The sequence below is a fragment of the Rhinoraja longicauda genome, chromosome 1, assembly GCF_053455715.1.
Source record: "Rhinoraja longicauda isolate Sanriku21f chromosome 1, sRhiLon1.1, whole genome shotgun sequence".
NCBI classification, from domain to species: Eukaryota; Metazoa; Chordata; class Chondrichthyes; order Rajiformes; family Arhynchobatidae; genus Rhinoraja; species Rhinoraja longicauda.
Genome location: NC_135953.1, coordinates 40139764 through 40153325, shown reverse-complemented (window position 1 = coordinate 40153325; position 13562 = coordinate 40139764). Strand labels below are relative to the sequence as shown.

The following is a 13562-nucleotide window of genomic DNA, read 5'->3' as shown; positions in this document are numbered from 1 at the left end:
TAAGTGGAGTCGACCGAGAGTGACGAGGACTGTGGGATGCACTGAAAAAATTGCTGAAGAGATCCAGCTTCTGACCAACTCCTGAAGAGATCCAGCTTCTGACCAACTCCTGAAGGGATCCAGCTTCTGACCAACTCCTGAAGAGATCCAGCTTCTGACCAACTCCTGAAGAGATCCAGCTTCTGACCAACTCCTGAAGAGGTCCAGCTTCTGACCAACTCCTGAATTTGCAGCATGAATGTGAATGATCTTGTTAAGTTTGTCAGTGAGAATCTCAGGATGTTAACATCAGGGGAAACGGTAAAGATATAACTGTGCAATCCTTGGCAAAGTTTTAGCTTAGTTTACTGTCACGTGTGCCAAGGTACAGTGAAAGGTTTTTCTTGCGTGCAAACTAGTCAGTGGAAAGACTGTCCATGATTACAGTCAAGCCATCCAGAGTGTACAGATACATGATAAAGGGAATAACATTTAGTGCAAGATAAAATCCAGTAAAGTCTGATTTAATAGTCCCAGGGTCTCCGGTGAGGTAGATAGTTGCTCAGGACTACTCTCTAGTTGATGATGGTATGATTAAGTTGCCTGATAGCAACTGGGAAGAAACTATCCCTGAATCTGGAGCCATGTGTTTCACACTTCTGTACCTCTTGCCTGACGGGAGAGGGGAGAAGGGAGAGTGACCGAGGTGAAACTTATCCTTGAGTTGATCATAGTTTGCCACTTGCTTTATCAGACCTTCTCTTTATTGTTGTTTAGGTTCTGCTGCAAGCAGGTGTAGGCAGCTTCGTTACCCTGTGAATGGATTTGAATGTTAGGCGATAGTCTCCAAATGTTCCTGTTCCTGAGTTTATTTTTAAAAATGGAAGGTCACTGCGGGAGTAGTTAGCATGCCTGTGCTTAGAATGCAATCCTAAGGAACTCTTGTCGTGTGGGTCCTTGGGCAATATTCTCTACTGGTGTTTTACTGATGTTTGGCTAGTCAGGTAGTTGAAGGTTCAAGTACTGCTCCAGAGACTTGAATGGAAACTGTGGAAAGAAGGCATTTGGCACTATTGTCCTTATCAGCCAGCCAATCAATACCTGAGTTGAGACAACAAGGTACAACTACAAGTTGTGGTGAGACTATACTTGGAGTATTATGGGCATTCTGGTTACATTGCCATTAGAAGGATGTAATTAAGCTGGAAACGATGTGGAAAAGATTTTTCACAAAGATGTCACTAGAACTGGAGGATGAGTTACAAGAGGAGCCTTGATAGGATAGCACTCTCTTCCCTGGAGCATGGGAGCTTGACGGGTCTCTCTTTCCTGGAGTATGGAAAGTTGAGGGGTCTCTCTTCCCTGGAGCATGGGAGCTGGAGGGGTGACCTGATGGAGGCGTCTAAAACCATGAGAGCTTAGATAAGCTCTCTGAAGAAAGGTCCCAACCCAAAACCACAACCATCCTTTTTTTCCAGAGATGCTGCCTGACCTGCAAAGTTACTCCAGTTCCTGTCTAGGGCTTAGATAAGGTTTGGAGAGATATTCGTTAAACATGGGTGGATGGGACTAGATCAAATTTACATCATAGTCGGCATGAAGAAATTTGGTCAAATTGGCTGTTGGACAATTGCCTGGACAATAAAATACCCAATGGAAACTGTAAAAATACTCAATGGCGTGGTCTCCACAGCCGACAGTGGCAATGAATGTCACAGATTCACCACCCGCTAACTCAAGGAATCCCTCCTCATCTTCTTTCTAAAGTTACGTCCTTTTATTCTAAGGATATGCCCTCTGGTCCTAGAGTCTCCCACCAGTGAAAACATCCTCTCCATACCCACGGTCTGCAGGCCTTGGTCGGTATGGGAAAGTTGGGCCATAGGGCCTGTTTCCATGCTGTCTGTCTCTTTGACATTCACCACCCTCTGAGAATAAATTACTGTTCACCTTAGCTTGAAATGACCACCACATAATGTTGTAATTATATCCCGTTGTCTGAATCTCCCTCAACAATAGAAACATCTCAAAGTCTACACTGTCGTGCCCCTTTAGGATCTTACATGTTTCAATAAGATAATTCTTCCAAGAATCCAGTTCCATCTCATTTAGTCATTTATGATAGGACATGAATTGTAAAACATTGTCGAACCCCCCCAAAAAACACAAGTCTATTTGGGCGGCACAGTGGCGCAACAGTAGATTTGCTGCCTTACAGCGCTGGCGACCCAGGTTCGATCCTGACTACGGGTGCTGTATGTATGGAGTTTATACGTTCTCTCTCTGACCTGTGTGGGTTTGCTCAGGGAGCTCTGGTTTCCTTCCACACTCCAAAGACGTAAAAGCTTTTAGACTATTTGGCTTGGTAAAATTGTAAATTGTTCCTTGTGTGTATGTAGGATAGAGTTAGTATTTGTGGATCGCTTGTCGGTGTGGACTCGGTGGGCCAAAGGGCCTGTTTCTACATTCTATCTCTCAACTAAACTAAACTAAACTAACTTTTAATTAGCTCATTTTTGTTTTTTCTAAAGGTGTAGCTAAAACGACATTTTCCATTTTTATTTTTCAGGTGAATTTTATTGCTGGTTGTTTTTATGATGGAATTTTGCTCTATGCTAAGGCTCTCAATGAGACACTAGCGGGAGGCGGGTCCAAAAAAGATGGACTACTAATCACCAAGAAGATGCTGGGTCAGCAATTCCAAGGTAAGTTTTAAGATCTATTATTGATGCTTCTAATTGAAAACCTTCAGTTTGCCTTTCATTGCAGCCCATCACAATTGCTGATCATCAAAATTCATTGATGTAAAACATAAAGATATATCTTTAAAATGTATTGAAGAATTCACAAAGTGGACCCTTTGGGCCCAAACCTCTCCTGCATTGGTGCAGCACCCTGTCCTCCCTCCCTTCTCTCCTCAACCCCCCCCCCCCTCCCCTCTCCCTTCTCCCCCACTCCCCCCTTCCCCCCTCCCCTCCTTTTAAACTTTAAAATGTGAATAACTTTAAAAATATAACACCGATTTCAATAAAACTACTTGCATTATCACTAAAGTGACAATGGTGAGTAAGGTGGGCTTAAAATTGTCACGCTTTCGTGTACCGTTTTGGCTGAAGTTCAGTCACAAACAAGATAACAAACGAGTTTTAGTATATAGACTAGAACAAGTGTGCCCGTTCAAAGCGGGCCCGTTGGGCCCGTCCCCACACCCCCCATTCTCTCCTCCCCCAGCCCCACTCTTACTCTCCAAGTGTGCCCGTTGGGCCCGTCCTCCTGATCTGTGTATGTCAAGTGACCACTATAACCTTCTTTTTTGTTTTTTTTCCTAATCAGATGTGCAGCACTTTGGTCAACATGGGTTGTTTTTAAATGTGCTATACAAATATAATTGACTTGACTTGACTTGCAATAACAAAACAATCAGTGCTTTTCTGGAAACTTTTCGAAACAATGTAGCCGTCACAAGCTGAAAACTAAATCCTTTTCTGGAAACTTTTCGAAACAATGTAGCCGTCACAAGCCACAAGCTGAAAACTAAATCTGCACCGCAGCGCCCCCCTGAAAAAGGGGGGGGGGGGGGGGCAGCGCTTTAAAACCTCTGTAACTTAAAAAACATGCGACCAAATTAAATGAAAATATCACGGCCGAGCGAGCGCGAGATTGGCGATTGAGGCGGTGAGAAAACCGTCGTGCTACGGTCCGCCGTTTTGCTGCAATCGCTGTTACGAATATATCAGGCCAAACCACAAAAAAAAATATACACAAGATCTGAGTTTTAGTATTATACTAGAACAAGTGTGCCCGTTCAAAGCGGGCCCGTTGGGCCCGTCCCCACACCCCCCATTCTCTCCTCCCCCAGCCCCACTCTTACTCTCCAAGTGTGCCCGTTGGGCCCGTCCTCCTGATCTGTGTATGTCAAGTGACCTCTATAACCTTCTTTTTTTTTTTTTTCCTAATCAGATGTGCAGCACTTTGGTCAACATGGGTTGCAAATATAATTGACTTGACTTGACTTGACTTGACTTGCAATAACAAAACAATCAGTGCTTTTCTGGAAACCTTTCGAAACAATGTAGCCGTCACAAGCTGAAAACTAAATCCTTTTCTGGAAACTTTTCGAAACAATGTAGCCGTCACAAGCCACAAGCTGAAAACTAAATCTGCACCGCAGCGCCCCCCTGAAAAAGGGGGGGGGGCAGCGCTTTAAAACCTCTGTAACTTAAAAAACACGCGACCAAATTAAATGAAAATATCACGGCCGAGCGAGCGCGAGATTGGCGATTGAGGCAGTGTGAAAACCGTCGCGCTACGGTCCGCCGTTTTGCTGCAATCGCTGTTACGAATATATCAGGCCAAACCACAAAAAAATATATACACAAGATCTGAGTTTTAGTATTAGATAGATAGATAGAAGATAGACAGACAGACAGACAGACAGACAGACAGACAGACAGACAGACAGACAGACAGACAGACAGACAGACAGACAGACAGACAGACAGACAGACAGACAGACAGACAGACAGACAGACAGACAGACAGACAGACAGACAGACAGACAGACAGACAGACAGACAGACAGACAGACAGACAGACAGACAGACAGACAGACAGACAGACAGACAGACAGACAGACAGACAGACAGACAGACAGACAGACAGACAGACAGACAGACAGACAGACAGACAGACAGACAGACAGACAGACAGACAGACAGACAGACAGACAGATATAACAAAATGTTCGGTAACATTATAACCATGGCCATAATGGTATCTTATTTATTTATTCATTTTCTGAAATCTTGGCATCCCTGGCAAGGGCAGCATTTAATGCCCATATCAAAACACCTTCTGAAGTGGTGGTGAGCTGTTATCTCGCCCTGCCGGAGTCTTCCTGGTGAAGATACTCCTATGGTTTCTCAAGGTTTGGACTCAGCAACTATGAAGGTCCAGCAATATACTTCCATATTAGAATATTGAATGACTTGGAGGGCAACCTGCAAGGAAACCTAAGTTGGAGGAGGAAATGGAGTAAAATGGACTCCGACTTTCATTTTGAATTTACTCCTGTAAAATTACAACCAGCATTCACAACACGAAAATTAAAAACAAAATGCAGTTTCCTTCATTGCCTCTTGGCAAATCTGCAGTGTCACCTTTCTAAGGTCCTTATATCTTTCCTGACTTTCAGTGCCCAGAATTGAAGCAGTGTGCCAGGTGGAAACTGGCCAAGACTGTGCAGCTGAAGCCTAACTTTCATGCCTATGTATTCCAGTCTCCTTGAGATTAATGGCAACATTCCATTTGGATTTATTTTTCATCAGTGTGTAGCAATCTTTAATGATTTATACAAATGGACAATAAAATCCATTTATTCTTGTTATTTTTATTTTCTTCCCGCTTACTAAATTTTACTATTTCTTCAATCCAAAGTGGGTTATTTTATACTTCCTTATGTTATTGTCATTTTTCACAATTATGCTACCTTTGGAGAACAGTTATGTGGATGGGAGTTGGAAGTTACAAAATCACATGGTTAGGAGACATTGATGTGAATTGAAACAAATATCAGGAAACAAATAAAACTGCTGATTTGTTGCAGCATCTTTCACAGTACTTGCTTACTGGGAGTAAGTTGACACTGCACAATGGTATAACATGCACAGTACCGAATCTGCAGTTTTGGTTGTTTCTTGACATTTGTTTGAATTGACGCCAATGCCTACTTACCATGTGATTTTGTAACTCGCATCTACATAACTGTTCTCCAAAGTTAGCATAATTTGGAAACCTGGATACACACCATTCCTTCATCCAAAATATTGCTTGTTGTGCTGCAAAGTAAGGACCCAGCACAATAAATACTGTGCCAAATTTGCTGATACTCTGCTTTCTAGTTCGTAACCGACCATCAACTGAGGAGCTATATTTATCACCAATTCAAGTTTCTCTTATTTATGTAATAACCTTTAATGTCAAGCCTTAATAAATATCCTCCAATGTCTTTATAGAGAAACCCATGTTAACACCTTTAAATTGACATTCTAATGGAAACTTCAAAAAATTCAACATGATGTGATCTGCTCAGTTAAAATATTCAATGAACAGCCAATTTCTAAATCTAAAGAGTTTAGACAAGTCTAACTAATGTTACGCCAATTACTAATGATTCCTTTCATCATCAGGTCCATGTAATTTGTTGAGTCCCAATATATTCCCCATTAATATTTACATACACATTAAATTCACTATCTTCCTCCCCATGACTCTTTTGAGGCTTTTATATGCTGCTGGTATTTTGTCATTGTTGTGAAATGAAAAAATACAAAGTATTTATTTAGGAAGTTTGACATTTGTTTATCATCCATTAAGGCCTTACTTGCACCAATCTTTTCTAAAACTGCATTTCATAAATGTCAAGTCCCATTTTGTCACCTCCCCTAGTGCTTCCAAGGTTGTGCTTTAAAATACCATCCTTTTGTAATGACATGGCTTTAATTCAAATAATCATTTGTTTGTCGTTCCAAGTTTAGTGCCAAGGTTCTCCTTGAAATACCTTTTTACCCCTTACCTTTTTGTTATTTCTATTCATTGATTTCATCCTTCTTTATGATTCTACCAGTCCCATCTTTATCACTGTCACTCCCAAATGCCACACGTCAAAACAATCTTTCCATGCATAAATTACAACGGTGACTTCTCTTAAAAATAGATTTTCTTGCTTGTAAAATGCAGAGTGACATTGTAATATTGTGAAAAGTGTTACAAATATATTTCGCAAAGTTATCTCCGATATCTCTTGATATTCATGTCCTATCCAAATATCCTTTACATGTTGTAATTGTATCTGATTCTAAAGCTTCCTCTGACAGTGCATTCTAGATATAGACTATCCTCTGAGTGAAAATATTGCCCCTGAATTCCTTATTAAATCTCTCCTCTCTCACCAGGTCCTATCCACTAAGAAGAGTCCTGAAAAGTCTTGAAATTTCTTCAGCTAAGCTTTCCACCTCGTCTTGTAGCCTGTCTTGAGTGTGACTATTCCTAAAAATTATTGGTGCTATACATTTTTTTTATAGTTCAATTTTCAAACAAAAATGCTATTGACAGCCAGTACTCTAAATACACCAAGTGCAGAGCAGGAAGCATTATATTACACAGTGTTGTTGACTCAAGCAATTTTCTCTGTTGTCTCTCTAGCAAGGTTGCTGCATTATATAAAATGGTCATAATTTATTTCAAAGAAAAGGAGGGAATGTCAATCTGGAAGCCACTAAACATTGCTCTTTTAACCGGTCAATAATTAGCTTGGAGATCGTTGCAGCTTATAAATGTTAATGTTGTGCATTCAGCAGTGTTGCTTGCTGTATTTCTTAATGGGATGAAGTAATGCATCATAAAACTAAACTCCATAAATATTTAAAATTGGTCGGTAACCAGAAACCTGGAGTTGAAAATATTGTGCTTGAAATCAGCGCTTCACCCTTGACTCACTCACTCAGCATATTGGTGGCAGATGCAGTCATTTCCTGTTTACATTGCAGAGAAATAGTTTATCTCACTGTTTTCTTTTCCTAACTCTGTAATCTTTTCAACTTTCAAATGACTGATCTCTTTCTTGCAGCATCCATGAAGAGTGTAATTATGTGAGAAATGGGAGCTCCGCAGGTCTAAGTTGCATTGATGGCTGTTGAGTCATTGTTTGGCTAAGGATAAGATGAGCTGCACTCAGGAGAGTCTGGAAGCAAAATTAAACAAACAATGCTCGGGAGAGAACTGGCGTTTGCTGAGATTGATGGGGAGAGAACTTTTTTTTTTTTTTAAACGAAAAACAAAACAGCGGTTTTATATTCGATATCAAAATAAAATGGTGGGCACACTGAGTAGGTCAGGCAGTGTCTGATGAAAGAGAAACAGTTCTCGTGTCTCAGGCAGAAAACCCTTCATCAGAATGAGAATGTGAGAAAGCCTCACAGAAAGTTCTTTTAAAAACCTGCTGGAGGAACTCGGCGGACATGCATTTGCAGTCTCTTGTGTCTCCAAGCCTCTGAGAACTTGGCTTCACACAGCTGCAGGCAGGAGGTAAACTCAATGAGAATGTGTCTCGGAGGTGTCCTTAAACTTAGGTCAACTAAGTTTTGGATTGCTTTGCACCAAGTTAGGCTGCATTGCTTGTACCAAAATTGAGAAAATGTTAGAAACTCTCAGCAGGTTTGTGCTGAGAGTAACGTCCGGGAAAAGGGATAACATCAAAGTTTCAGGTTGATATTTTATCAGTATTGTGCAGATAAGTGGTGGAATTAACAGAGGAAATACCTGTGATCAGGTGAAGGTCAATAGAGTTTTAAATGGTGCATTTCATGGTGGTGCAAGTTAGAAGGCGATGAAGGCTTTTTAATCATACCGATCTATGCAAAGAAATTTAAATAGAAGGAGATGATCAAGAACAGGGTGATGGAAGAATACTGAACCATGGATATATTAAACACTGCAGATGCTAGAAATAAAAGAGAATGATGGAACCACTCAGCAGGTTGAGCAGCGTATGGTGGGAGAAAGAAATGGAGGTAACTTTATTTTAAGATGACCTTCTGGGACAAGAAAGTATTTGGAGATGGGTTTGAATGTGCCAGAAATAATGAGTCAGCTAGGGATGTCTTGCTTTAGATTTGGGGTAATACCTTGATCCTATCTTGTGCCACTTGTTCAGTCGCTTTTGACCTGCATCCAAGCCACCTCACATGCACTTTACCACTTGAATAATTTTCAATTTCTAGGCCCCCATCACCTCATTTTTACCAGGAACGTCTTTTACACCTCCATTCCCCATCAGGAAGGCCATGGGGTACCTCTGGTTCTTCCTTGAACAGAGACCCAATCAGTTTTCTTTGACTAACACTCTCTTCTGCCTGATGGAACAGCCACAACCATAGCAACGTCTCCTTTGACTCCTTTCACTTTCTTCAAGTCAATGGTGTCACCATAAACACTCGCATGGGGCCCATAGAAACATAGAGAATAGGTGCAGGAGGAGGCCATTTGGCCCTTCGAGCCAGCACTACCATTCATTGTGATCATGGCTGATCATCCACAATCAGTAACCCGTGCCTGCCTTCTCCCCATGTCTCTTGATTCCACTACCCCTAGAGCTCTATCTAACTCTCTTTTAAATTCATCCAGTGAATTGGCATCTACTGCCTTCTGTGGCAGAGAATTCCACAAATTCACAGCTCTCTGGGTGAAAAAGTTTTTTCTCATCTCAGTTTTAAATGGGCTCCCCTTTATTCTTAGACTGTGGCCCCTGGTTCTGGACTCCCCCATCATTGGGGAAAAAAAAATTCCTGCATCTAACTTGTCCAGTCCTTTTATAATTTTATACTTTTCTATAAGATTCCCCCTCATCCTTCTAAATTCCAGTGAATACAAGCCCGGTCTTTCCAATCTTTCCTCATATAACAGTCCTGCCATCCCGGGGATTAACCTCGTGAACCTACGCAGCACTGCCTCAATAGCAAGGATGTCCTTCCTCAAATTGAGAGACCAAAATGGGGGGTAGTGTGAATTGTGAGGAAGATGCAATAAGGCTGCAGGGTGACTTGGACAGGTTGTGTGAGTGGGCGGATACATGGCAGATGCAGTTTAATGTAGATAAGTGTGAGGTTATTCACTTTGGAAGTAAGAATAGAAAGGCAGATTATTATCTGAATGGTGTCAAGTTAGGAGGAGGGGGAGTTCAACGAGATCTGGGTGTCCTAGTGTATCAGTCAATGAAAGGAAGCATGCAGGTACAGCAGGCAGTGAAGAAAGCCAATGGAATGTTGGCCTTTGTAACAAGAGGAGTTGAGTATAGGAGCAAAGAGGTCCTTCTACAGTTGTACCGGGCCCTGGTGAGACCGCACCTGGAGTACTGTGTGCAGTTTTGGTCTCCAAATTTGAGGAAGGATATTCTTGCTATGGAGGGCATGCAGCGTAGGTTCACTAGGTTAATTCCCGGAATGGCGGGACTGTCGTATGTTGAAAGGCTGGAGCGATTGGGCTTGTATACACTGGAATTTAGAAGGATGAGGGGGGATCTTATTGAAACATATAAGATAGACAATAGACAATAGACAATAGGTGCAGGAGTAGGCCATTCAGCCCTTCGAGCCAGCACCGCTATTCAATGCGATCATGGCTGATCACTCTCAATCAGTACCCCGTTCCTGCCTTCTCCCCATACCCCCTCACTCCGCTATCCTTAAGAGCTCTATCCAGCTCTCTCTTGAAAGCATCCAACGAACTGGCCTCCACTGCCTTCTGAGGCAGAGAATTCCACACCTTCACCACCCTCTAACTGAAAAAGTTCTTCCTCATCTCCGTTCTAAATGGCCTACCCCTTATTCTCAAACTGTGGCCCCTTGTTCTGGACTCCCCCAACATTGGGAACATGTTATCTGCCTCTAATGTGTCCAATCCCCTAATTATCTTATATGTTTCAATAAGATCCCTCCTCATCCTTCTAAATTCCAGTGTATACAAGCCCAATCGCTCCAGCCTTTCAACATACGACAGTCCCGCCATTCCGGGAATTAACCTAGTGAACCTACGCTGCACGCCCTCCATAGCAAGAATATCCTTCCTCAAATTTGGAGACCAAAACTGCACACAGTACTCCAGGTGCGGTCTCACCAGGGCCCGGTACAACTGTAGAAGGACCTCTTTGCTCCTATACTCAACTCCTCTTGTTACGAAGGCCAACATTCCATTGGCTTTCTTCACTGCCTGCTGAACCTGCATGCTTCCTTTCATTGACTGATGCACTAGGACACCCAGATCTCGTTGAACTCCCCCTCCTCCTAACTTGACACCATTCAGATAATAATCTGCCTTTCTATTCTTACTTCCAAAGTGAATAACCTCACACTTACCTACATTAAACTGCATCTGCCATGTATCCGCCCATTCACACAACCTGTCCAAGTCACCCTGCAGCCTTATTGCATCTTCCTCACAATTCACACTACCCCCCAACTTAGTATCATCTGCAAATTTGCTAATGGTACTTTTAATCCCTTCGTCTAAGTCATTAATGTATATCGTAAATAGCTGGGGTCCCAGCACCGAACCTTGCGGTACCCCACTGGTCACTGCCTGCCATTCCGAAAGGGACCCATTTATCCCCACTCTTTGCTTTCTGTCTGTCAACCAATTTTCTATCCATGTCAGTACCCTACCCCCAATACCATGTGCCCTAATTTTGCCCACTAATCTCCTATGTGGGACCTTGTCGAAGGCTTTCTGAAAGTCGAGGTACACCACATCCACTGACTCTCCCTTGTCAATTTTCCTAGTTACATCCTCAAAAAATTCCAGTAGATTTGTCAAGCATGATTTCCCCTTCGTAAATCCATGCTGACTCGGAATGATCCCGTTACTGCTATCCAAATGCTCAGCAATTTCGTCTTTTATAATTGACTCCAGCATCTTCCCCACCACTGATGTCAGACTAACTGGTCTATAATTACCCGTTTTCTCTCTCCCTCCTTTCTTAAAAAGTGGGATAACATTTGCTATCCTCCAATCCACAGGAACTGATCCTGAATCTATAGAACATTGAAAAATGATCTCCAATGCTTCCACTATTTCTAGAGCCACCTCCTTAAGTACTCTGGGATGCAGACCATCAGGCCCTGGGGATTTATCAGCCTTCAGTCCCATCAGTCTACCCAAAACCATTTCCTGCCTAATGTGGATTTCCTTCAGTTCCTCCATCACCCTAGGTTCTCCGGCCCCTAGAACATTTGGGAGATTGTGTGTATCTTCCTCAGTGAAGACAGATCCAAAGTAACGGTTTAACTCGTCTGCCATTTCTTTGTTCCCCATAATAAATTCCCCTGCTTCTGTCTTCAAGGGACCCACATTTGCCTTGACTATTTTTTTCCTCTTCACGTACCTAAAAAAACTTTTGCTATCCTCCTTTATATTATTGGCTAGTTTACCCTCGTACCTCATCTTTTCTCCCCGTATTGCCTTTTTAGTTAACTTTTGTTGCTCTTTAAAAGAGTCCCAATCCTCTGTCTTCCCACTCTTCTTTGCTATGTTATACTTCCTCTCCTTAATTTTTATGCTGTCCCTGACTTCCCTCGTCAGCCACAGGTGTCTCTTACTCCCCTTAGAGTCTTTCCACCTCTTTGGAATAAATTGATCCTGCAACCTCTGCATTATTCCCAGGAATACCTGCCATTGCTGTTCTACCGTCTTCCCTGCTAGGGCCTCCTTCCAATCAATTTTGGCCAGCTCCCGCCTCATGCCTCTGTAATCCCCTTTGCTATACTGTAATACCGACACTTCCGATTTTCCCTTCTGCCTTTCCATTTGCAGAGTAAAACTTATCATGTTGTGATCACTGCCTCCTAATGGCTCTTTTACCTCTAGTCCCCTTATCAGATCAGGATCATTACACAACACTAAATCCAGAATTGCCTTCTCCCTGGTAGGCTCCAGTACAAGCTGTTCTAAGAATCCATCTCGAAGGCACTCTACAAACTCTCTTTCCTGGGGTCCATTTCCAACCTGATTTTCCCAGTCTACCTGCATGTTGAAATCTCCCATAACCACCGTAGCATTACATTTTTGACACGCCAATTTTATCTCCTGATTCAACTTGCACCCTATGTCGAGGCTACTGTTTGGGGGCCTATAGATAACTCCCATTAGGGTCTTTTTACCCTTACAATTTCTCATTTCTATCCATACTGATTCAACATCTCCTGATTCTATGTCACCCCTTGCAAGGGAATGAATATCATTCCTTACCATCAGAGCAACCCCACCCCCTCTGCCCACCTGTCTGTCTTTTCTATACGTTGTGTACCCCTGAATATTCAGTTCCCAGCCCTGGTCCTCTTGTAACCATGTCTCAGTGATCCCTACAACATCATACTTGCCCATGACTAACTGAGCCTCAAGCTCATCCACTTTATTTTTTATACTACGCGCATTTAAGTACAACACTTTAACTTCTGTATTTACCTCCTCTCTCACATCGTTCACAATTGGCCCTGCCCTTAATTTCTTTTCCGCTCTAGAACTTCTGTTCCCATTCTTCCGAGAGTCTTTTGCAATATCTCCTGTATTCCCTTTGACCTCATCTTCATATTCACAATTTGTTAACCCCTCCCCCCCACTACTTAGTTTAAAGCCACAGGTGTCACACTAGCAAACCTGCCTGCCAGAATGTTTGTCCCCCTGCTGTTAAGATGCAACCCGTCCCTTTTGTACAAGTCACCCCTAGCCCAGAAGAGATCCCAGTGGTCCAGAAATCTAAATCCCTGCTCTCTGCACCAGCCCCTCAGCCATAAATTCATACCCTCTATCTCTCTGTTCCTGGCCTCACCAGCACGAGGTTCCGGTAGCAGTCCAGAGATAACCACCTTCGACGTCCTACTTCTCAGCGCTTTTCCCAACTCTCTAAACTCCCGCTGTAGCACCTCCTTCCTCTTCCGCCCGACGTCATTCGTGCCCACGTGCACAACGACTTCAGGTTGATCGCCTTCCCTCACTAGGATTTTCTGAAGCCGGTCTGTGATGTGTTGAACCCT

At 42.8% G+C, this 13562-nt stretch overlaps 1 protein-coding gene across 1 annotated transcript in view; it reads left to right on the top strand.

Annotated features, from left to right (window-relative positions):
• Positions 1-13562, top strand: part of npr2 (natriuretic peptide receptor 2) — a 161937-nt gene that overhangs the window by 25325 nt on the left and 123050 nt on the right. Inside the window, exon 5 of the mRNA XM_078396012.1 lies at positions 2549-2684. Within this exon, the coding sequence (XP_078252138.1) occupies positions 2549-2684 (136 nt within the window). The remainder of the gene's footprint in view (positions 1-2548; positions 2685-13562) is intronic.